General features: G+C 43.0%; 2 protein-coding genes across 2 annotated transcripts in view; one reads left to right on the top strand and one right to left on the bottom strand.

The window, feature by feature from the left end:
• The window catches only part of TDRD9 (tudor domain containing 9), a 139,357-nt gene extending 119,112 nt beyond the window's left edge, over nt 1–20,245 (bottom strand). Inside the window, exons 1-2 of the mRNA XM_064374513.1 lie at nt 20,049–20,245; nt 1,189–1,295 (exon numbers count right to left, since the gene is read on the bottom strand). Coding sequence (XP_064230583.1) covers nt 1,189–1,295; nt 20,049–20,245 — 304 coding nt within the window. The remainder of the gene's footprint in view (nt 1–1,188; nt 1,296–20,048) is intronic.
• Nucleotides 11,949–14,156, top strand: RD3L (RD3 like). The gene is made up of 3 exons (XM_012471151.2): nt 11,949–12,383; nt 12,760–13,065; nt 13,420–14,156. The coding sequence occupies exons 2-3, from the start codon at nt 12,767–12,769 to the stop codon at nt 13,715–13,717; spliced, it is 597 nt and encodes a 198-aa protein (XP_012326574.1). The 5' UTR covers nt 11,949–12,383; nt 12,760–12,766; the 3' UTR covers nt 13,718–14,156.
• Nucleotides 20,246–24,413: the final 4,168 nt, after the last annotated feature.

Here is a 24,413-nt window from a genome sequence, read left to right as displayed (position 1 = left end):
TTTCACACTTTTTAAAAGGCTAAAAAAGAAAGTGTTACTTGAACCCACACTTGTACCCCTCACTCTGAGTATACGTACGAAGGATGGCAGGATGGGAGGCAGAGCTTCTCAACCTAACTGGAAGAAATCTACGATGGATGACCTCTCATAAAGCAAAAAAAATTAAAAGGTAACTTCTATCATATAAATAGGGCCTGGTGCTCGTAAGATAATTTGCTCAGAAAAGAAACTTCTACTCATAGAAAGTAACTGTGAACTCTGAACTCTCAATAGTTGTACTCTTGGGGACTGGGAATTTAAGAAGGACCTTTTACTTTTTTATTTTATACATTTCTGCATTGTTTACAATTTCATTTTAATATCTTTATTGTAAAAAAAAAGTAGTTTTAATTAATAGCAAGGTAAGAGATCATTATTAGTCTTCCAAAGAACAGACTATTTAGGAACCATATTCAAAATTTTAAAAATGAACGTTTTACAACCTACCATACATTCATCCCCCAAAAATCCCTAATTAACAAATAGTAAGGATTCCTTACTATGACTAAAATACTGTATTACTTTTTTTTTTTTTTTTTTTTTAAAAAAGGGTCTCACTCTGCTACCCAGGCTGAAGCGCGGTAGCTTGATCAAGGTTCACTGTAGCCTCAAACTCCTGGGCTCAAGAGATCCTCATGCCGCAGCCTCGCGAGTAGCTAACACTGCAGGTACACACCACCAGGCCTAGCTAACTTTTAGAGACAGGGTCTTGCTATGTTTCCCAGGCTGATCTCAAACTCCTAGCCTCAAACAATCCTCCTAAAGTGCTGGATTACAGGTGTGAGCCATCGTGACTGGCCACCATATTTCTTAAAGGCTTCTAAGAATTTTATATATATAAATATTTTTTAGAGAGAGGGTTTCCCTATGTTGCCCAGGATGAACTTGAACTCCTAGCCTCAAGTGACCCTCCCACTTCAGGCTCCTGAGTAGCTAGGATTACAGATGTCCACCACTACATCCAGCTAATTTTTTAATTTTTTATAGAGACAGAGTCTTACCATGCTGCCCAGGCTAGTGTTAAATTCCTGGCCTCAAGTGATCCTCCCACCTCAGCCTCCTGAGTAGCTAGAATTACAGGCATGCACTATGAACCTAATGTTGTAGCATCATGCATTCTATCTAAAATATTTAAAGAGACCTGTTTACCTGGCCCACTGGTTGGCTGGACACTGCCACATATATCAAGCTCTTGTGCTTCAAGCTGTCTGTATTTGTTAATATACTCTACTTCTGAGCTCCTCTGGCTGAGCGACCTGAAAAGAATAGTAAAAGTTAGTATGCTATTTCCAAAAAGCCAAGAAACCGTTGTGTACGAGAGAAGTTTTTCACATTAAGTCACAGGAAAAAATGCAGTCAATAAACAAACAAATATACACTCAAACTCAGTTACCAGGCAGATGCAAATTAAAACAATAACTGTTTTTTCACTCATCAAACTGGTAAAAAAAAAAATAAATATTTTCAGAATATTTATGAGGAGAGATACATTTATGGTAAATGGGTATGACCATTTATTCTGAAGGATAGTTTGCAGTATCGTTTTTTTGTTTTTTTTGTTTTGAGGCAGGGTCTCACTCTGTCACCCAGGCTAGAGTGCAGTGGTGAGATCATGGCTCACTGTAACCTCAACCTCCTAGGCTCAAGCAATCCTCCCACCTCAACCTCTTGAGTAGCTAGGATCATAGGTGTACACCACCACATCCCGCTAATTTTTTGTATGTAGAGACAGGGTCTCACTATATTGCCCACACTGGTCTCAAACTCCTAGACTCAAGCGATCTGCCTGCCTCGGCCTCCCAAACTGCTGGGATTACAGGCGTGAGCCACCACACTCAGCTGCAGTATCTTAAAACAGCCGGGCACAGTGGTTCACACCTGTAATCCCAGCAGTTTGGGAGGCAAAGGCGGGTGGATCACTTTGTGCTCATAAGTTTGAGACCAGCCTAGACAACATGGTAAAACTCTATCTCTACAAAAAAATATAAAAATGAGCCGGGCGTGGTGGTTCATGCCTGTGGTGCCAACTACTCAGGAGGCAGGGGATGGAGGATCACTGGAGTCAGGAAGTGGAGGTGGCAGTGAGCCAAGATCGTACCACTGCACTCCAGCCTGGGCAACAGAGAGAGACCCTGTTTCAAAAAAGAAAAAATTAAAAATAGGCCAGGTGTGATTGCTCATGCCTGTAATCCCAGGATTTTGGGAGGCCAAGATGGGCAAATCACTTGAGGTCAGGAGTTTGAGACCAGTCTGGCCAATACGGTGAAACTGTCTCTAATAAAAATACAAAAATTAACCAGGCATGGTGGCAGGTGCCTGTAATCCCAGCTACTCAAGAGGCTAAGGCAGGGGAATTGCTTGAACTCAGGAGGCAGAGGTTGCAATAAGCTGAGATCGTGCCACTGCACTCCAGCCGGAACAACAGAACCACACTACATCTCAAAAAAAATAAAATAAACAATAACCAAAACTTAAAACAAACGTCTCCTACAATCCAACTTTTCCTCAGAATCTTTCTTAAAGCAGTATCAGTACATTTAAACAAAGCACATGCAAAGACATGCATAATAACATTGATTTGTTCAGCAAATATTTACTGAACACCTACTGCACACAAGGTACTGTCTCAGACACTAAAGGTACAGCAGGAAACAAACTAAAGTCCTTGCCTGCATGAAACTGCCATTCTTGTGAAGCAGATACAGTAGATATGTAACATGCTGATTACAGATATGTAAGATGCTGATTACAGATTAATTTTACCAAAATTAAAATTGGGTGACAGTATTAAAAATTCCAGGGAGGAAGGGTATCTTTTCTTAATATTTGTAATAATTAAAACCTGAAAAGCATGTCCAACAGGGGACTAGCTAAAATGATGGCATACCTTCGTTAATGTGTATCTGTGGTTTTCTTTTTTTTTTTTTTGAGACGGAGTCTTGCTGTGTTACCAGGCTGCAGTGCAGTGGAGTGATCTCGGCTCACTGCAACCTCCGCCTCCTGGATTCAAGCGATTCCCCTGCCTCAGCCTCCCAAGTAGCTACGACTTCAGGCGCACACCAGCACACCCCGCTAATTTTTTTAGTATTTTAGTAGAGATACGGGTATCACAATGTTGGCCAGGATGGTCTCGATCTCCTGACCTCATGATCCGCCTTGGCCTCCCAAAGTGCTGGGATTACAGGCATGAACCACTGTGCCCAGCCCCTAATGCGAATCATTTTTAAAGAGTGTTATGGCTCTATTCATGCCAATAGATAAACATGTCCAGGACATTAAGTGAAAAAAGACAATCGTGCCGGGCGCGGTGGCTCAAGCCTGTAATCCCAGCACTTTGGGAGGCCGAGGCGGGTGGATCACGAGGTCAGGAGATCGAGACCATCCTGGTCAACATGGTGAAACCCCGTCTCTACTAATACAAAAAATTAGCTGGGCATGGTGGCGCGTGCCTGTAATCCCAGCTACTCAGGAGGCTGAGGCAGGAGAATTGCCTGAACCCAGGAGGCGGAGGTTGCGGTGAGCCGAGATCGCGCCATTGCACTCCAGCCTGGGTATCAAGAGCGAAACTCCGTCTCAAAAAAAAAAAAAAAAAAAAAAAAAAAAAAAAAAAAAAAAAAAAAGACAATCGTGATTTGTGTTATATGCTATCAGCTATGTTTTCCTTACCAATGTCTAGTTTAAATGCACTGCTGTCAAAGAGGCTATATGATACTAACTCTAGAAATTTGTGACAAACTTTATGTAATAGTAATTTAATGTCAGCCTGACTGGGCCAAGGGATGCCTAAATAGCTGGTAAAACATGTTTTCCTGGCTGTGTCAGTGAGGGTGTTTCAAGAAGAGGTTAGCATTTGAATCAGGAGGCCGAGTAAAGGAGACCTGCCCTCAGCAACGTGGATGGGCATTACCAAGTCCACTGAGAGCCCACCCCCGTAGAACAAAAAGGATAAGGAAGGGTAAATTCTCTATTTTTGAACTGGGACATCCAGTCTCTCCTGCCCTGGGACACTCGAGTTCCTGATTCTCAGACCCTCAGATTCTAAGACTCAATCAGCAGTCTCCCATCCCAGGTTCTCAGGCTTTGTCTTAGAATGGGAGTTACAGCATCAGTTCCCCTAGTTCCCAGGCCTTCAAAGTCAGACTGAATTTCACCACAGGCTTTCCTTCTTCTCCAGCTTACAGAAGGTATATAGTGAGACGTCTCAGCCTCTACAATCATGTGTGCCGAGTATCATCAATCTCCTCCTCTTACAGATCTAGATATGTCTTTTTAGCCCTGTTTCTCTGGAGAACCCTGTCTAATACACTTTAATAAAATGCTGTTTGCATCAAAGCCAACTTTAACCTGTTCCAAAATATCAGCATTCCTCTGGTTACTGTTGCCTGACATTTACTCATTAATTCATTCAACAATAACAGTGTACCAGGTGCAGCTGAGAGAGTCAAGAGGCCTGGGTGGCTCCCACAGGAGGAGGCAGGAAGAGGATAAGAAACGGAGAAGAGCTGGAGGTACCAGGGAGGAGCTGGGAGTAATTATAAAGATTTGGCTTTTGTTCTGAGTAAGATGGGTTTTGAGCAGAGACAGAAATAACAGTATCTGAATTTTAGTTTAACAGTATGGCTCTGACCAGGTGAAGGGAAGCAGGTAATCATCTGAAAGAAAACGTTTGCAGCAAAAGAGTTACGAATTCTTGGCTGGGCGTGGTGGCTCACGCCTGTAATCCCAGCACTTTGGGAGGCTGAGGCGGGTGAATTACGTGAGATCAGAAGTTCAAGACCAGCCTAGCCAACATGGTGAAACCTCGTGTCTACTAAAAATACAAAAATTAGCTGGGCGTGGTGGCAGGCGCCTGTAATCCCAGCTACTCAGGAGGCTGAGGCAGGAGAATTGCTTGAACCCAGGAGGCAGAGATTGTGGTGAGCTGAGATCAGGCCACTGCACACCAACCTGGGCAACAGAGTGAGACTCTATCACAAAAAAAAAAAAAAAAAAAAAAGAATTTCTATAAATCACTAAAATAAGAAAAAATGCACAGAAATGTGACTTTTAATTTTGAAAGGTAAATGCATTAGTATTTTAATTAAAATACTGAAAAAAGAAAAAAAGAAATTTGATACCAGTTTCTCCTTAAATATTAACTGTATTTTTTTCAATCTTTTTATTGTGGCAAATACATATAACATAAAACTTATCATCTTAACTTTTTTTTTTTAGAAATATTTCAGTTTATTTAAATTGTTAAGTAGAATATGAAACCGAATTTGTAGCTAGTACCAGAGAATGGACTTAACTATATGGTGTTTAAGGAGAATAGCTTCTATACAGGATCCCAAGGGACTTCCAGAAAGGGGGCAAAGCCCTAATATTAAACAAATAAAACTCATGCTTCCAACAGATTATATAAAAATTGACTTATACTTCATTTCCCTTTTTTGGTATTTAGAAAGTACAGATTTAACAAAAGGCAATCATATCCTTTCTATGTACAATGCCAATTACAATTATGCAAACAAACTGCCAATCTGTTACCCAAAAATCCCAGTGTTTAGCTTTTAAACCTTAAGTCATGGAATTGAATAAGAATTAAAGAGCCAGGCGCGGTGGCTCAAGCCTGTAATCCCAGCACTTTGGGAGGCCGAGGCGGGTGGATCACGAGGTCAAGAGATCGAGACCATCCTGGTCAACATGATGAAACCCCGTCTCTACTAAATATACAAAAAATTAGCTGGGCATAGTGGTGCGTGCCTGTAATCCCAGCTACTCAGGAGGCTGAGGCAGGAGAATTGCTTGAACCCAGGAGGCGGAGGTTGCGGTGAGCCGAGATCGCGCCATTGCACTCCAGCCTGGGTAACAAGAGCGAAAACTCCGTCTCAAAAAAAAAAAAAAAAAAGAATTAAAGAGAGTTAAAATAGGCCGGGTGTGGTGGCTTATGCCTGTAACCCTAGCACTTTGGGAGGCCAAGGCAGGCAGATCATGAGGTCAGGAATTCAAGACCAGCCTGGCCAACACAGTGAAACCCCATCTCTACTAAAAACATAAAAATTAGCCAGATATGGTGGCACATGCCTGTAATCCCAGCTACTCAGGAGGCTGAAGCAGAAGAATGGCTTGAACTGGTGAGGCAGAGGTTGCAGTGAGCCGAGATCACACCACTGCACTCCAGCCTGGGTAACAGAGCGAGACTCTATTTCAAAAAAAAAAAAAAAAGAAAGAAAGAGGGTGGCTGGGCACAGTGGCTCACACCTGCAATCCCAGCACTTTGAGAGGCCGAGGTGGGCAGATCACGAGGTCAAGAGCTCAAGACCATCCTGGCCAACATGGTGAAATCCCATCTCTACTAAAAATATAAAAATTAGCTGGGTGTGGGGGTGCGCAACTGTAGTCCCAGCTACTTGGGAGGCTGAAGCAGGAGAAATGCTTGAACCCGGGAGGTCGAGGTTGCAGTGAGCCAAGACCGCGCCACTGCACTCCAGCCTGGCGTCTGGTAACACAGCAAGGCTCTGTCTCAAACAAACAAAAAAAGGGTTAAAATAAAGCTAATGCCACATTTCAGATAAAGGGAAGCAACAAATACATTAATCAACAACAGTAAGTTTAATCTAGATTTTTCAAGAAGCTTAATATCATTTCATTTTTTTTTTTTAGTGGAAAATTAGGGATTATTTGGCAATGCTGCTTTATGCTAGTAGTCAACAATGATAAAGTCAACTGCAGGAACCTAAGAATAATAACCAGTGAGGCATATAAAACTGTTTTTTGGGCATTATCCGAAAAATTCATGGATTTTCATAGCAGATACATCCCTATGTTGTTTGCTTATGTGAGCCAAGAGGTCATTAAAATATTATTCACAACACATAAAGACTTCTCAATGGAAGATATTGTCCTAAACTCACCCTGTGCTAGAAATGAGTCATGCTATTCACAATTCTTTCAACAAAGGTATCATCCATCTTTTTTTTTTTTTTTTTTTTGAGACACAGTCTCACTCTGTTGCCCAGGCTGGTGTGCGGTGATGCAATCTTGACTCACTGCAACCTCTGCCTTCTGGGTTCAAGCAATTCTCCTGCCTCAGCCTCCCGGGTAGCTGGGTTTGTATTTTTAGTAGAGACAGGGTTTCACCATGTTAGCCAGGATGGTCTCTACCTACTGACCCCATGATCCACCCGCCTCAGCCTCCCAAAGTGCTGGGATTACAGGCGTGAGCCACCACGTCCAGCCATTTTTAATTTCTTTCAGCAATGTTTTGCATTTCTCATTGTTTAAGACTTGCATTTCTCATTGTTTAAGACTTGCATTTCTTTGGTTAATTCCTGAGTATTTTATTCTTTTTGATGCTATTACCAGTAGAATACTTTTGTAATTTCCTTTTTAGGTTGATTCATTGTTAGGGCACAGAAATAAAACTGAATTTTGTGTGCTAACTTTGTAGCCTGCTACTTTGCTAAATTCATTTATTAGTTCTGACAGTTTTGTGGAATCTTTAGGGTTTTCTACATATAAAATCATATCATCTGCAAACAGAGATATTGTTACTTCTTTCTTTCCAATTTGGATGCATTTTATTTCTTAATCTTACTTGATTTCTCTGGCTAGAAATTCTAGTACCAGGTTAAATAAAAGTGTTGAAAAGAGGCAACCTCTCCTTGGTTCCTGATCTTACAGGAAAAGCTTTCAATCTTTCGTCGAGTATGATGTTAGTTGTGGGCTGTTCATATATGGCTTTTATTATGCTAGTAGTTTCCTTCTATTCCTAGTTTGCTGAGATTTTTTTAATATGAACAACTCCATAGAAATGTACTTTGTACCTAAAGAAAAATGAAACAATAACCAAGAACTTTTAATTCAGGAGCAAAATGAATTGAAAACAGGCTGGGCACAGTGGCTCATGCCTATAATCCCAGCATGTTGGGAGGCCGAGGTGGTAGGATTGCTTACACCCAGGAGTTCAAGACCAGCCTGGAAAACATGGTGAGACCCAGTCTCTACCAAACATTTAAAATCAGTCAGGCATGGTGGCACGTGCCTATAGTCCCAGCTACTTAAGAGGCTGAGTTGAGAGGATCTCCTGAGCCCAGGAGGCCAAGGCTGCAGTGAGCTATGACCATGCCACTGCACTCTAGCCTAGGTGACAGAGCAAGACCTTGTCTCAAAAAAAGAAAAATAACACAGCAAGATATTAGTCTTCCCACAATGAAAAATCCTTCTTTAATTGCAATCAAGTGCTGCTGACTACTATATAAAGCAGCTCTGACTGTAATATATAAAATGTTATACCTGGCTCATTAGGCTGCTTTTCAAGGTTCCAAAATTTTGTCTTTCTAAACTTTTTTCTTTTTATGTACTTCCTTACAGATCTTAAAATCTTACATAGTACACACACATATTATCCATGATATGGACCTATTTCATTTCAGGTCTTATAAAATTTAATACTACTTAGCTAACAAGGTGTAAACTAGAAAACTATGACAATGACCAAAAAGCAAATGACCTAATAATAGCTTAAGCTTTATGTGGTCCACACAAAATATCCTACTAAGTTTGCAAATCATTTATTCAACTCACTAAAATGTAAGATAAATACAATACAATCCAAGATACTTCCTTACCCTTACGTACAAATATTTATATTCTCTACCTACATAGTAGTAGAGGAAATACTGTAATCAGAGAATGATGTACGTCTCTACTTCAATCTGATAATCAAGGAAACAGGACAAAATAAACTTTATACGGCAAGTAGCACACATTAAGTAGAAAAAATGATTTGCACAATTAAGTTCAAAGGAAGGTGTACTCAATGTGAATTAAGATGGTAAGAAACGTTCTAAAAAGGTCAGTCTTGGATAATGGTTTCAATGGCAAGACAGGTGTCAACAAGTGGAGACGGTAGACTGCCATCAAGAAGCTCTTCCAGTAGCTAGCTCAGTCATCTTTAAATCTCTGTTAAAAGGACACACCCTACCCACAAAGGTCTTCTCTGACCTTCAGTTCTAAGTGGGAGAAGGGCTTCAAGTATATTAATAGATTATGGTCATCTATAATTACCTTACTGGATGATCTGTGTACTTATATTTGTCTTCACATTTGAAGACTGGCTCTTTGGGAAGAGGAGCTAGGTCTGTCTTATTCGCTGCTACACCCCAGCCCCTAACTATCCAGACCCTCGCAGACAGTCAATAGATATCTGCTGAGCGACTGAAAGCCAGCAATCACAGTAGAGGACAGAGCAGGATCTAATTGGAAAACATTAGGGAAAAGGGAAAACAGGCTGGGTGCTGTGGCTGACACCTGTAATCCCAGCACTTTGGGAGGCCAAGGTGGGCGAATCACTTAAGGTCAGGAGTTCGAGATCATGACCAACATGGCAAAACCCCGTCTCTAGTAAAAATACAAAAATTAGCTACGTGTGGTGGCCCATGCCTGTAATTCCAGCTACTCGGGAGGCTGAGGCAGGAGAATCACTTGAACCCAGGAGGCGGAGGTTGCAGTGAGCCAAGATTGCACCACTGCACTCCAGCCTGAGCGACAGAATAAGACTGCATTTCAAAATAAAAAGCATTGGTGGGGAGAGAGAGAGAGAACAGGAACACAGACCAAACCAGTCTTTCTGTAAGTTCAACAATAAAGATAAATAAAACCAGAGTTCAAAAGAAAAGTAGGCCCAAGGAAGATGTTGATATTGACCCTCAGATTGAAGGAAAAAAATGAGTTGGTATTTCAGCTGGTCCATGAAAAAGAGAATTACTAAGTAGATATATGAAGAAGACAAAGAAGAAGCTTTTCAGAAGAGAAAAAACAGTTGAACCAAAGCTGAAGGATCAGAAGTAAGCATGGCAAGTGTTGGGGGCAACGTGGCCTGTCTGAAACAAAAGATGTGCTCCAGGGTGAAGTAAGAAAGCAAGCCAGGTAACGAGTCAAGTGTAAGACTGCAGAAGGCCTTGAACAGAAATTTGGCTTAAGTTTCATATCCAATGTATTGATATTTTTGTTACCATTTCAGAGGAGAAACTTCACGTAGTAACAAGGAGGTTATTCAAAGGAAGATGTGGCAAAATCCAATGAAATTTTAGTATAAAATTTGGTAGGACATTTCTGTCATGAAAAACTTGACTCCTTTTCTTCTCCTAATAGTACATTCGATGTAATGTGAAAACCTTCTAGCTGACAGTAATGAATCCTGACATCTGACGTTTCCTAACATACAAGCAATAGGAGCTGTAGGATGACCACACACATCACTCTGATCATGAACGGCATACAAGTCTGATGGAAACAATGTCTATTCTTCATGGCTCATTTGAAGGGAAAAGCAACAGAAGAAACAAACACTATAAAAGGAAAAACCACTATGCAGTCGTTTAACAAAGAACTGGAGAGTAAAAGACCTTTTATACTCTATCTACACTTTAGCAAAAGACAAACACTTGCATAGAAAATTAGCACGGGCCGGGTGTAGTGGCTCACACAGCACTTTGGGAGGCTGAGGCAGGAGGATGACTTAGCCCAGGAGTTTGAGACCAGCCTGGGCAACACAGAGAGACCCTGTTCCTAAAAATATATATATATATGTATAATTATAGATTTATATATTTATATATATAATTATATATAATATATATGTGTGTGTATACATATGTGTATGTATATATGTATGCATATGTAGATATACATACAATATATATGTGTGTGTATACATACCTATATAAATGCATACGTGTGTATACATATATAAAATATATGTGTATATCATATATAAAACATACATATGTGTAAATATATAAAACATATATGTATATATGTGGTTTTTAACTAGCCAGGCATGTGGTGGCATGTACCTGTGGTAGCATGCACCTGTGGTCCTGGCTCCTCAAGAGGCTGAGGTGGGAGGATTAATTGAGCCCAGGAGGTCAAGGCTACAGTGTGCTGTGATCATGCCACTGCACTACAGCCTGGGCGACACAAGACTCTGTCTCAAAAAAAAAAAAAAGAAAAAGAAAATAGCACAATAACGACCATTACAAACCAATATGCACCCAAAGAGTAAATACAAGGCCGGGCACAGTGGCTCACGCCTGTCATCCCAGCACTTTGGAAAGCCAAGATGGGAGAATCATCAAGTCAAGAAATCAAGGCCATCCTGGCCAACATGGTGAAAACCCATCTCTACTAAAAATACAAAAAAAAAAAAAATAGCTGGGCATGGTGGTACACACCTGTAGTCCCAGCTACAAAGGAGGCTGAGGCAGAAGAATCACCTGAACCTGGAAGGCAGAGGCTGCAGTGAGCCAAGATCATACCACTGCACTCCGGCCTGGCGACAGAGCAAGACTCAATCTCAAAAAAACAAAGTAAATACAAGTTTTTCATCCTCAGGTCCAAAAGAAAACATGAAAATGATTTTTCTATGATGAATTATAAGATTTTGTTTTGAACTTTGTATGCTCTTATGCCTCTATTTTTCCCTGACAACCAATTACTGCCTTATTACCATATTTTCAGAGATTACAAAGTATATTTTAAAGTTATCTAGTTAAGTGTTTATTATGTCCTCTAGCATTTTAACTTGTTTAAATATATAAATTTAACTATTTTGCAAGAAAAACCAAAATGAATACAGAACGTAACATTTGCTAAATATTTCACAATTATGATTCACATCAGCATTTTTACCTATTTCATTCAATTACAATGAACTTTCTCAGAACGCATGTTTTGCAAATAGTCACGTCTGATCTATTTTTCCTGTTTTAATTAGAGGGGACAGTGACTCGACTTCTAAATGGCCTGAAAGTTAAGCTGAAGAATAAAAGCAACATGGTTATTTTTAGAGCTCTGTGGGCATAAAAATACAGCACTAAACTGTGACCTACAGCTACGCACAGCAAAGCATCACATCATGCGACAGTCCTCACTTTAGCTAGGAGCGCATCTGCGGTGCTTCAGACGACCACTCTTCATTTCATTACCAAAGACATGTCGGAATGCATTTAGGACCAGCATCCATAGCTGCTGGCATTTTTTTCAAATAGACTGAGCTACATTCAAAAGGCAGACGATTATATAACTTGTGAAGATTAAATAGTAAGTTATTTTTGTCATTTCTTCTAGCTTACTACAAGGTGAATCAATGAGCATTCTCTCCAAATGAAGACATCACAACCTCATTCCTAACACAGCAAGTTATTTATTTCAAATACAATTTCAGTGGGTAAATAAGGCGGCACATTCCTTCAACAAAGGACACATCCAGGAAAGCAAGATATGTCCGAGTGAAACACAGCTTCGCCACCAATTTCATTCAACCCTGGCAACATCGCGTCAGCCCATCAACTTAGCAGGTAAGCTTTAAACCTTTTCTGTACACAACACAAATCAAAAGTATCCGTAGCACCTGCCCCAACATTAATATTTTAAGTCTCCTGAGAACTTTCAAGAGCAAGTGTTACTGTTATTTTCAGATATTGTTCAGTCTGTAGATTATCTCTGACTTTGTGTATCTAATTTCTGCTTAGCTACATAAAAGCATTCTCAAAGCTTGGTTTCTGCCACTGACCCAGTTAAAAATTAAGACGTTAATCCATATTCTAATCTTATTTTGACCTGCATATCTCACCAGTGAAAAAAATTATGCATTTTTCAGGCAAATTTATTGTAAAGAAACAATAACATCAGAACCATAACATTTTGTGCAAATAAATGAAAATATTTCCATAGGCTAAAAATGCCACTTTTTGGCTGGATGAAGTGGCCCAAAAACGATTCCTACAAACCTACACACTATCCTGGCTCAGATGTAGTGACAAAGACTCTGTTTCGGGAATTAAAATGGCACCTAAAGGAGAGAGAGAGATTAATACAAGAAATGGAAAATGAACAAAAAGTGAAAAAAACAGGTGTGGATTACAACTGGCTCAGAAACTACCAGAATCCCCACACAACTATCCCAGTGACTGAACAAAGACAACTTGAAGTTCTTTGCTCACAAGTTCAACCTTGCCAAACTGGAACTATTCTCAGCAGGTAAAAATACTATGTTCTCTTATGATACTTGCTACTGCTAAGTCTAAGTTCCTCATACATTTTGACTGGAAATTGTATTTCTATCATGTAAATTCTTCAACTGTGTAGATATCTGGTGAGAAATTGTTTTAAATTACCTTCAAAATTTCTTCACTAGAAGCATAATTTTATTTTTTATTTTTATTTTTTTCATCCTCCCACCACCAGTATAGAAGCATAATTTTAAAACAACATGCATATTACTCAAAAGGTAGGTAACTAGTATACAAGTACATTATTCAAGCTGTATTCTGGAGATAAAGAGATAAAACAAAAAAGGTTCTAAACTGAATATTCATTACCACATTCCTCTAGATTTCGAGAAGTTTTGGCTGAAAATGATGTCTTGCCATGGGAAATAGTCTACATCTTCAAGCAAGTTCTGAAAGACTTCCTAAGCAGCTCTGACAGAGGGAGTGAGCAAGAGGACCTGGAGGACTCGGGGAGCATGGACTGCCTTGCTCCTTCTGCGATCCCAGGTGAAAGCTCCAAGAGGGCAGACAAAGATGAAATACCCACAATTTCCAGTTACGTAGACAAAAACACAAAAGATAGGTTCCCAGTGTTCTCACACAGAATATGGAACCTACCATATTATCACCCATCTAGTTAAGTTACTTATAACTAGAGGAGTTTTTATGACCTTAGAATCAGAACTCTTACTGTTAAGAAAAAGTAACGTGACTTTAAGTTTCTCTCCGTTACAAGGTCAGTATCCTGTGGATGTATCCTATATTTTAAATTGTATTCTTTTTTCAACCACTCTAAACACGCTATGTTTTCATTGAATAGTATGCTTTTAACTAAAATGTTTCCTAAATATTTTGAAAAAATATTTCAAGTATTTTCTTATACCTCAAACCCACCTCACAGGAACTAAAGCAACTTTATTTAGTATGAAGTTTGACAAATTCTGTACAAAACTTAGATATTTACCTTGACTTTTATTCCAAAAGGAAGCTATGTATAGAATTAAATAAATGATTAATGTGAATCTTATCTTTACAATACAACAAAAAAGAGAAGTCAACATCCCATTTTGTGATCGTCATTCTCAGCAGGGGTTGGGGAGAAGGGTGGTGAAGGAGAAAATACCATGTAGTTTAAAAATAAAACAGGGCTTTAACCCAACACTCAGCTTTGTTTTTTTGTTCAAGAAGGAGTCTCGCTCTGTTTCCCAGGCTGGAGTGCAGTGGCCCGATCTCAGCTCACTGCAACCTCTGCCTCCCAGGTTCAAGCAATTCTCCTGCCTCAGCCTCCTGAATAGCCGAGATTACAGGCACATGCACTACACCCAGCTAATTTTTGTATTTTTAGTAGACACGAGGCTTCACCATGTTGGTCAGGCTAGTCTCAGCTTTGTTTTAATCACAGTACTTTTAAGCTCAACATTAAGGGAAAGTATAATAAAACTCACCTCTGTATTATATCAGTAAAAATAAATAGACTGATTTAGCAACATGAGTAGCTGCTAATCTCAAAGAAAAACATTCACTGTTGGTGAGTAATTTAAACTTATACTCAGGTAAAACAGCAAAATGTACAAAATCTGCCTTTTATTAACTTTATTAAAAGTAGGAAACTATATATTAGTCAGATTTATTCTTTTGATAAAGTGTTAGAATTCATTATTAAAGTAGGTCTGGCCAGGCATGGTGGCTCATACCTGTAATCCCAACACTTTGGGAGGCCAAGGTGGGCAGGGATCACAAGGTCAGGAAATTGAGACCATCCTGGCCAACATGGTGAAACTCCATCTCTACTATAAAATACAAAAATTAGCTGGGCATGGTGGTGGTCACCTGTAATCCTAGCTACAGAGAGGCTGAGGCAGGTGAATCACCTGAACCCAGGAGGCAGAGGTTGCAGTGACCCGAGATCGTGCCACTGCACTCCAGACTGAATGACGAAGCCAGACTTCATCTCAAAAAAAAAAAAAAAAAAAAGGTAAGTCCAAGAAATCTAACTGTAACTTTGTATTTGAAGATTCAGTGGTTTTCTTTCATCTAAAAAGAAAAACATGTATGTATCAAAACTGGAATTACCTGGGTGTGGTGGCACACACCTGTAGTCCTGGCTACTCAGGAGGCTGAGGCAGGAAGCTCACTGGAGCCCAGGAGTTCAAGGCTGCAGTGAGCTATGATCGTACCACTGCCCTCCAGCCTGAGCAACAGAGCAAGATCTTGTCTCAAAAAAAAAAACACCTTTTTTCAAAAAGACTAGAACTAAACATACACTACAAAAAAAATACCTTCTAACTTTATTCTCCCTGCATTCTTGGCCAACTTCTGTACTATTTTCCACTGACCTCAATTTGGTCTTAAATCCCAATCATGTAATGCAACCACCTGATTCGGGTTTAACAAGACAATGTAAACAGAAACACAGTCCCAAGAAGATTTAAAATAAAGACATCTCTCATTCTTGCTCTCAAATTTTTCAGTTTTCATACATACTACCTTTGGCTTCTTTAGTCACTGTAAGATTTCTTAGAGTGGAAACCATTTGTGGGAGAGATAAACGCCCCAAAAAAGTATACAATTGTTTATTGTGCAGGAGGAATTAGGAATATAGAAAGTAGCAAATGTGAGTTTTAAGAAAATATCATTGCCTTAATGGTGAGAACAAATTTTTCATTTAAAGAAACATGGAGAACGTGAAGTTTGTGTATGAAGGCCAGTACCAGAACTGGTCATCCCACCATACATACCAGGAAACACATGCCATGAAGAGGCGCGAATCATTTCCGTCTTTCTCCAAGGCTCCTCAGGCAGCCACTGGACAACACCAGACCACTTTCAGGAGAGAGTCATCCTCTGTATTCAGACAGGAAGGAATAACTCCCAGCAAAAATCTTCTGGTGACAGAAGCAGCTATGGACAGTTATATCACTCCACTAGTTCAGGATGAAAATGAATCCCAGCCCCTCTAAGTTCACCCACATGCAATTAATTAATGTTCCAACCGAGCTTGAAAAGAGAAAAGAAAACTACATTAAGTTTTGAGTTTCTATCTCTCACTTTGTTGTTGGTAAGCCTAATACTCATATCCTGTGAAAGTATTGGTATATGTAATTTAAAACTGTAGTTATTTCTGGAAAACATATATTAAAATAGAAATTTTAATACAAATAACTTCCTGAATATTGACAGATCCATGTTTTTATACACTGGGCTATTTATAATACCTAAAGCTGGCAAAGGAATCAGGATCGAAAATATAAAGAGGGGCACAGGTGGGAAGGGAAAGACTGGGAATGCTTCAGGTGTGTTTTATCAAAATAAAGTAGCATTAGTTCAAGAGCTACAATTTTTAGCTGGGGAACAGAAAGAATAAATGAATCCACATAAAAGCATCCTGCATAATCCGTGACATACAATAGATTCTCAAGGTACCATTACTAGCCAGCCCAATCCATTTAATAATATTAATGTAATTCTTTTACATGCCAGGCACATACTAAGCACGATGAGTGTATTCTCAGTTAATCCTATCCTCGTAAAGGAGGTGGTATTATTCCCATATGACAGATGAGCAAACTGCCTCAGACACATCCAATGGCTTGCCGGTGCAGCAGTAACTGGCAGAGCTGAGACTGACATCCAGGCTGCCGTGTGCCTCTCCCAACTTATCTCTGAGTTCCAAATGCACAGAGCCAATTGCCTATGTGATGCCTCCTCTTAGATGCTCACAGGCAACTTAAAAATCAACATGTTCATCCTTCAGTACACTCCATTCAAAAAAGAAAATGTAAAAAAAAAAGAAACACCAATATGTTCAAAATCAAAGTCACAGAGGTTTTTTTTTCCTCAAAGGACAAACAGAATTCAAGAGAGGCGCCAGCTAGTACCAATACACGCACACCCCCTAAAAGCTTAATTCTTCAAACATCAGCTAGCTTGTTTGTTTGTTTGTTTGTTTGTTTGTTTGTTTGTTTGTTTGAGACGGAGTTTCACTCTTGTTCCCAAGCTGGAGTACAATAACGTGATCTCGGCTCACTGCAACCTCTGCCTCCCGGATTCAAGCAATTCTTGTGCCTTCAATTAGTATTTTCTATCTCAGTAAATGACACCACCACCTATCTACTCAATTCTACGAGCCAGGAATCTCAAAATCATTCTGGTCCCCCCTTGGGATGGGAGACGGGCCAAAAACACAATCACAAATCACAGCAGTAACTGGCAGAGCTGGGTTTTGGCTGTCACAAACAAGAATGGATGGAGCCAGGAGTTCAGTGCTTGGAGAAGGTAAAAAGTTGTTTAAAAGACTAGAGAGACGAGGAAAGAAGGTAGAGGAGGGCTGCTTTAGCTACGGAGGTCACAGGAAACTTCTTTAAGGAGACATCTGAACAGGGTCCCAAATGAAGAAATGAGCCTGTCATGGGAAGGGGGCGAGGGGAAGCACTGAACACAGAAAAGTCAGTGTGGAAGCTGCAAAGTGGGAATGAGCTTGCTATCTTCAAGACAATGTGACCAGAGTGCAGCAAGAGAGCAGCAGATGAGGAGATGCCCAATGGAGGAATGCTGGCCAAGCCTAGATGCAGAGGCAGACGAAATTCTGTCCTAACAGCAATCGATGCCACAGGAGGTCACACATGTGCTCAAAGAACCTCAGGTGTGAAGATTTACTCAAGAATCTGTTTGTTCAACAACTTTTTAAAAGCGACAGGCTCTTGCTCTGTTGCCCAGGCTGCAGTACAGTGGTACAATCAGAGTTCACTGCAGCCTCGAACTCCTGGCCTCAAGTGATCCTTCCGTGTCAGCCTGCCAAGTAGCTGGGACTGCAGGCAGGCAACACAACACCCGGCTAATTTTTTAATATTTTGTAGAGACAGGGTCTCCCTATGTTGCCCAGGCTAGTGTCGAACTCCTGGTTTCAAGTGATCCTCCCACCTCAGCTTCCCAAAGCACTGGGATTACAGGCATGAGCCACGATGCCAGGCCACCATTCAACAAATATTAACTAAGCATCTACATCACGCCAGGGATTCTTTTAGGTGCTAGATTATTGGGGGTTAAGGTTGAAAAGTCAGGAGACCAAACATAGAAGGTTTTTGCGATAATCCAGGCAGGAGATGATGGCAGTGGTTTGGTCTAGGCGGTGACGATGTAAACCATGAGCAGCACTCTTATTCTGGAAATATTTTATCGTACACTTGCCAGGATACTGTGATTTTTATTGTTTGATTGTATACCTATATACACACTCTGATACGCTCCTTAGGAAAATCCACTATGGCCAGAAGAGTAAGACAGAGATTTATGATTTGATCCAGACAGGAATGCATGAGGAAACAACTCTCACCATGTCTAGAATAAGGACATGACATATTGTAGACATTCAATAACTGGGGTCTCCTAGGTTGAACAAGGTGGCTCATGCCTATAATCCTAGCATTTTGGAAGGCCAAGGTGGGAGGATCACTTGAGCCCAGGAATTTGAGACCAGCCTGGGTAACACAGTGAAATCCCATGTCTACTAAAAAATTTTTTTTAATTCGCAAGGCATGGTAGCATGCACCTGTGGTCCAAGATACTCAGGAGACTGAGGTGGGAGGATCACTTGAGCCCGGGAGATCACAGCTGCAGTGAAACGTGATTGCACCACCGCATTCCATCTGGGGCAACAGAGCAAGACTCTGTCTCAAAATGGTAATAATTATCCCCAGTCATTACCTTGCTTCCATTTTCACATAGTAAATAGGTAAAATCACTCTGCCACACTTATCTACTCACAGACCAAATGCCCTGCCTTCCCTCTAGTAAAAAAAATATTACTGTGAACTCCTAGGCCATTCATTCAAGCAAATATCCGAGTTCCTACCATGTCAGGTACTGCACCAAGAGATCGAGATTCCATGATCATCTATAACCTTAATAAGTGGGAAAAACGGCCGGGCGCGGTGGCTGACGCCTGTAATCCCAGCACTTTGGGAGGCCGAGGCGGGTGGATCACGAGGTCAAGAGATCGAGACCATCCTGGTCAACATGGTGAAACCCCGTCTCTATCAAAAATACAAAAATTAGCCAGGCATGGTGGCGCGTCCCTGTAGTCTCACTACTCGGGAGGCTGAGGCAGCAGAATCGCTTGAACCTGGGAGGTGAAGGTTGCAGTGAGCTGAGATCACGCCACCGCACTCCAGCCTGGGTGACAAAGTGAGACTCCATCTCGGGGTGGGGGGGTAACTTGGAAGCAACCAAGCTCTCCTTCAGTAGATGAATGGATAAAATGTGGTACATCCAGACAGTGGAATATTAATCAGTGCTAAAAGGAAAGAAGCTATGGAATCACGGAAAGGCATGGAGGAACCTCAAATGCATAACTGAGTGTCAGAAGCGCATCAAAAAGGCTACACATACTGTGTGATTCCAACTACACGAACCTGGATATGGAATGAATATGGAAACACAAAATGGTGGAGACAGCAGAAGCGTCAGTGGTTTCCACGTGGTGCAGGGAAAGGGACGCATGAGCAGGTGCGGCCGAGAGGGCGTGCAGGCCGTGAACTCCTCTGTACGCCTGACGTCAGACGTTTGTGCAAACCCGCAGGACACACAGCAAGCACCGGCGGGAGCCCTCCCGTAACGACGGCCCCCGGTGCACACACTGCCGCAGACGCTCACAGGGGAAACTGCGGGAGGGAACGGGCCTACGGGACCTCTGCCCTCCGCTGCATTCTTCTGGAAACCTAAGAGTGCCTCAAAATCTAGTCTTAATTTCAACGTTAAGAACCAAAAGAAAAACAAAACACAAACAAACAAAAAAGGCTCCCGCTGAGCTTCCTTGCGGGCACCGCTCCCGACCGCGGCTCGCCCCGGACGCCAGGGGACCCTGGAGCCCGCGAGAGGGCACGGGCTCGCGAGAACGGGCTGTGTGGCCCGAGCCCTCGTCGCCAGGCCTCGCCCGGCCGCCCTCGAGCCGCCTCCGCCCCGCCCGCGTCCTACCTTCCGAACGCCGCGGCAGGCCGGGCCGGAGCCTGGGCCGTGGGGCCCGCGCCAGGGGCCACGACCTGGCGCTGCGCCTCCTCCCTGGCCGCCTCGGCCGGGAAGGCGGGCGGCGCGCCCAGCAGCTCCACATCGGTCACTGTCTTGCCGATGGTGAACCAGTCGTTGATCTGCTCGAGGGTGAGCTTGCGCAGCATCCTCGACGCCCGGAGGTCTGGACCCCACAACCGCCAGGTCTCCGCGGCGGGAACAGGCCACGGCCGGAACGCGCCCTGGAAGCCCCGCCCCCCGCTTGAGGCCTCCCAATCAGAACGCGCCGCGCGCCGTTGGAGGCGGGCTCCGGCCCGGCGCGTGCCGCCTGAGCCGCCTCGGCCTCGTGCCGCCGCCCTCGTGCCGCCGCCGCCTCGTGCCGCCGGCCCCGCCCCGCCTCGCCGCGCTAGGCCTGCCGGGAGCCGCCGCGCGGGGCGAGCCCAGGATGCTCCTCTTCAGGACCGCGGGGGAGGCTTGAGCGCCGCGGCTGGCCCGGGAGTGGCCCCTGCGTGTACAAAAAAATGGCCTCTGGGCATTCCCTGGCCTCCCCCTTAAGAGGCTGCTACCTCGTAGGTTTGTGCGCTTCCTGCGGACCAGGGCCCTCCAGGCGTTTCTCGAGCACCTCAGTGTCGGGAGTTGGACGGCAAACAGAGAAGGGATTTCCGTTCGCGGGGCAGAGGCACCAGGACGACCTTGCACCTAATATGGGGGGAAAGGGGCAAGAAGAAGGTCAGGAAGGTCTTGGAGAAAATGGCGCCAAGTGGACGGACCCCTGCAGGATAACCGGGAGTGACCCAGGATTACAGGGGCGGCCGGGCGGCCCCGATGGCCAAGGGGAGGGTCCGGGAGACTTCTCGGTAGCTGCATCGTAACTGAAGTCATCTTCCTGCCTAAACCTGCGTCTCAGGTGGCAGTGTCAGAGACACAGCTGGACACGCAGGTGCGGGCAGAAAGTCCAGGTGAGCACGTGGACAGAAGATACAGGCTGAGATGGCCCCGGCCGAGCTCTAGAAGAGTGAGGGTGGAGAAGGGAGCCCTAGCAAACTCCCCGAAAGAAGGAGCAGACGGAAGAAATCCAGCAAAGGATGCACAGGAAGGCAGCCACGTGTGCCAGGGTAGGGAGGGTCAGTAGAGAGACACGGTCGCCTGCCCGGGGTATGTCCCCTCATTGCCCAGTGCAGGATCTCTCTGGCCCGTGTGGGCTCCGGGAAGAGCCGTGTGAACAAATACGGAGGCAGGATCGAGAGCATGGCACTAATCAGCAGGGTGAAGCCTGAGCAGTGAAGAACCAGAAAGTGCCCCGTGCAGTGGCAAGTAAGAGGGCGGTTTGAGAACAGTGTAGACGGCAGTCAGCCAGGTAGGTTGAGATGTTGGTGTCTCAAAGAATGAGCCGGTAATCATACTCAGCTGGGAGTTCTGGACCTCGTATTAGGACTTTGCCAAATACGACAGCTTCCAAAAAGTGCCTCAGCACACTTTGCCAGGGAGAAATAACTTGTTTTTCTTTTTCCTTTTTTTTTAAACAATACTTTTATTCCATTCACTGAATTATTGCCATAAAACTCCTAATATTTTACTAACTATAGCTCATTTAACATTATAAAAAGTAATACAGTAAACAAATTTATGGCTACAACATTTCTTCTTGTACTTGTATATGTGACGTATAGTAGCTCTTTTTTTTCTTTCTTTTGAGGCAGGGTCTCACTCCTGTCGCCCAGCTGGAGTGCAGTGCTGCAGTCGGGGCTCACTGCAGCCTCAACATCTGGGGCTCAGGTCGTCCTCCCACCACAACTTCCCGCATAGCTAGGGCTGCAGGCTCACACCACCACCACACCCAGCTAATTTTTTGCATTTTTAGTAGAGACAGGGGTTTTGCTGTGTTGCCCAGGCTGTTCTCAAACTCCCGGGCTCAAGCAATCTGTCTGCCTTGGCCTCCCAAAGTGCTGAGACTACAGGTGTGAACCACCATGCCCGGCCTTGTTTTCCAAAAAATAAGAAAAAGTAATAAAGTAATTGACACTCATGGTATGTCATCCAGCACTGACTGGAAAATAGTGTAACTTCACACTGTATGTGAAGGCCAGGACATAATTCAAAACTTTACAAGATAACTGAAACCACTTGAAGCAACTCCAGAACTCACTGGCACGTGTTTTCCTAGTGTGTTGCTGTTCCTGGGCGCTGTCATCCTTGTCGATGTCACAGTGAATACGGATTTCAGTGGAAGGTGATTTTCAGAAACTTCAGTGGGGGGCATTTTCTATGTTATTCGGTCTTTTGGGGCTACTAGCTGATCCCCGAGTTGTTTTTTTTTTAACTGCCATCTAAAGATACTCTCTTGATGCTGCTTCAGTTTGGAAGTTTGCCCATTTGGAAAGTTGCCATAGTGTTTTTTGACCAAACACTAGTTAATGGTTCTGACCAAACACTAGTTGACTATTGACCATTATGAAAAACGTTCGGAATTGTCACAGACTGAATGGCTTTGAGCGCCCTTCGTTTGATTCAGTAGTTCTCGGTGCTCCCTACTCACTTGGTCAAGTTCATCTTGCATTCCTGTCTAAAGTTCGGAATTAAAAGAAACAGCTTAACATCAGTCAGGTCTTCATGGATTTGTCACATCTAGGCCAGAACACATGGGAAGGCCACTGAACCCCTAGTGGGCCTTGGTATTTTGGGAAGGTTTTGCGTATTTGCATTCACTAAGCTGTCGACCAATAAGGGAAAACTTAACAGCTGAGAGCAGTTACAAACGGTGTTGGTGCCATTAAGCAGCACTCTCCTTAAAACCGAAGTGTGCTCGAAGTATCTTGCTGTCTTCTCCAGCCTTCCTAGCCACAAAATGCAGCATTTGCACTTTGAATAAATCTGCTGGAGTGGCCCTTTCCTTAAACACTTTTCCATTTTCAAAGATCTCTTAGTGTCTAGTTGCGTGAGAAACAGCTGGATTCTCAAATCTGTTTCTGTAGACATTCTGATGTCATATCACAAGTCACATGACCTCTAGAAAACTCCACTGTACACTTGTGAGAGAATCCTAGTGAAAAAGACAAAGCCAGGTGCAGTGGCTCACACCTATAATCCCAGCACTTTGGGAGGCCAAGGCAGGTGTATCACTTGAACTCAGAAATTCCAGACCAGTCTGGGCAACGTGGCGAAACCCTATCTCTACCAAAAATACAAAAATTAACCAGGCATGGTGGCACGAGCCTGTAGTACCAGCCACTCGGAAGGCTCAGGTGGGAGAATCACTTGAACTCAGGAGGCAGAGATTGCAGTGAGTTGAGATGGTGTCATTGCACTCCAGCCTGGGTAATGGTGAAACCCTGTCTTAAGAAAGAAAAGGAAGGGAGGGGCAAAGACTATTGACCATTATGAAGAAAATAGTTTTGACCCACATTTGAAGAACTGCTAGAGCAAGTTTGCAAGCTTTCCGTGCAGTTTCTTTGATCCTAAGCTCTTTTCCCTTTCAAGCAGAACCATGTTCATTCGTCATTCCTTCTGCACCCTCATCCTTCCATCTGTGAACATTTTAGGACCTTCCAGATTTATTAAGCTGAGGGGAAATGTTAAGCCCTGGTAACTGAGGCAGGTAGCATGGCTATTTTTCTTCTCTAGTGCATGACATTTGCTTTCTGACCTTTGTGTTGAGATGTTACACATTAACCATACTCCCTATTCTTCATTCAAACCTAGGCTAAGTGACATTGGCGATAGAGAACCCTGGGAACTGTTACCTCTCTACAGCGGAAGTAGTTCCCCTTAGAGTGTGATCAGTAGTACTCAAGTCTTCTATCTATGTTAGCCTTTGTATGGACAATGTAACTCAGTTTTCAGCACCTGCTTTTGCCTGTGTGAATGATCCTCACTTTCTCCCACAACGAAAGCCCTGATCACCATTCTTTGGTGTTCACTTGTATCTAGACACCCTCACACTTTGTGCTTGAATAAACTATTTTACTGGATCCTGGCCGGCCGTGGTGTCTCACACCTGTAATCCCAGCACTTTGGGAGGCCGAGGCTGGTGGATCATGAGGTCAGGAGTTCGAGACCAGCCTGGCCAGCAGGGTGAAACCCCATCTCTGCTAAAAATACAAAAATTAGCCAGGTGTGGTGGTGCACCTGTAATCCCAGCTACTCTGGGAGCTGAGACAAGAGAATCGCTTGAACCTGGGAGGTAGAGGTTGCAGTTAGCTGAGATCGCACCGCTGTACTCTAGCCTGGGCAACAGAGCAAGACTCCGTCTCAGGGGGAAAAAATAAAATAAACTTTTAATTGGATCCTGAACCTTTTTTTTATTGTAACTTGACACATCTGAGCTCGTTTTCATTG

This window comes from Aotus nancymaae, unplaced genomic scaffold (genome assembly GCF_030222135.1).
Source record: "Aotus nancymaae isolate 86718 unplaced genomic scaffold, 86718_ANA_hifiasm-v0.15.2.pri h1tg000011l, whole genome shotgun sequence".
Classification (NCBI taxonomy): domain Eukaryota; kingdom Metazoa; phylum Chordata; class Mammalia; order Primates; family Aotidae; genus Aotus; species Aotus nancymaae.
The sequence above is the reverse complement of the archived record's forward strand: the minus strand, read 5'-3'. Positions and strand labels throughout refer to the sequence as shown.

What these genes read in the sequence shown, in the direction of transcription:
- RD3L (XM_012471151.2), top strand. Translation starts at nt 12,767, where the DNA reads ATGCCACTTTTTGGCTGGATGAAGTGGCCCAAAAACGATTCCTACAAA. An exon ending in ACTGGAACTATTCTCAGCAG is followed by an intron (nt 13,066 to 13,419) that starts GTAAAAATACTA and finishes ACATTCCTCTAG; the next exon opens with ATTTCGAGAAGTTTTGGCTG.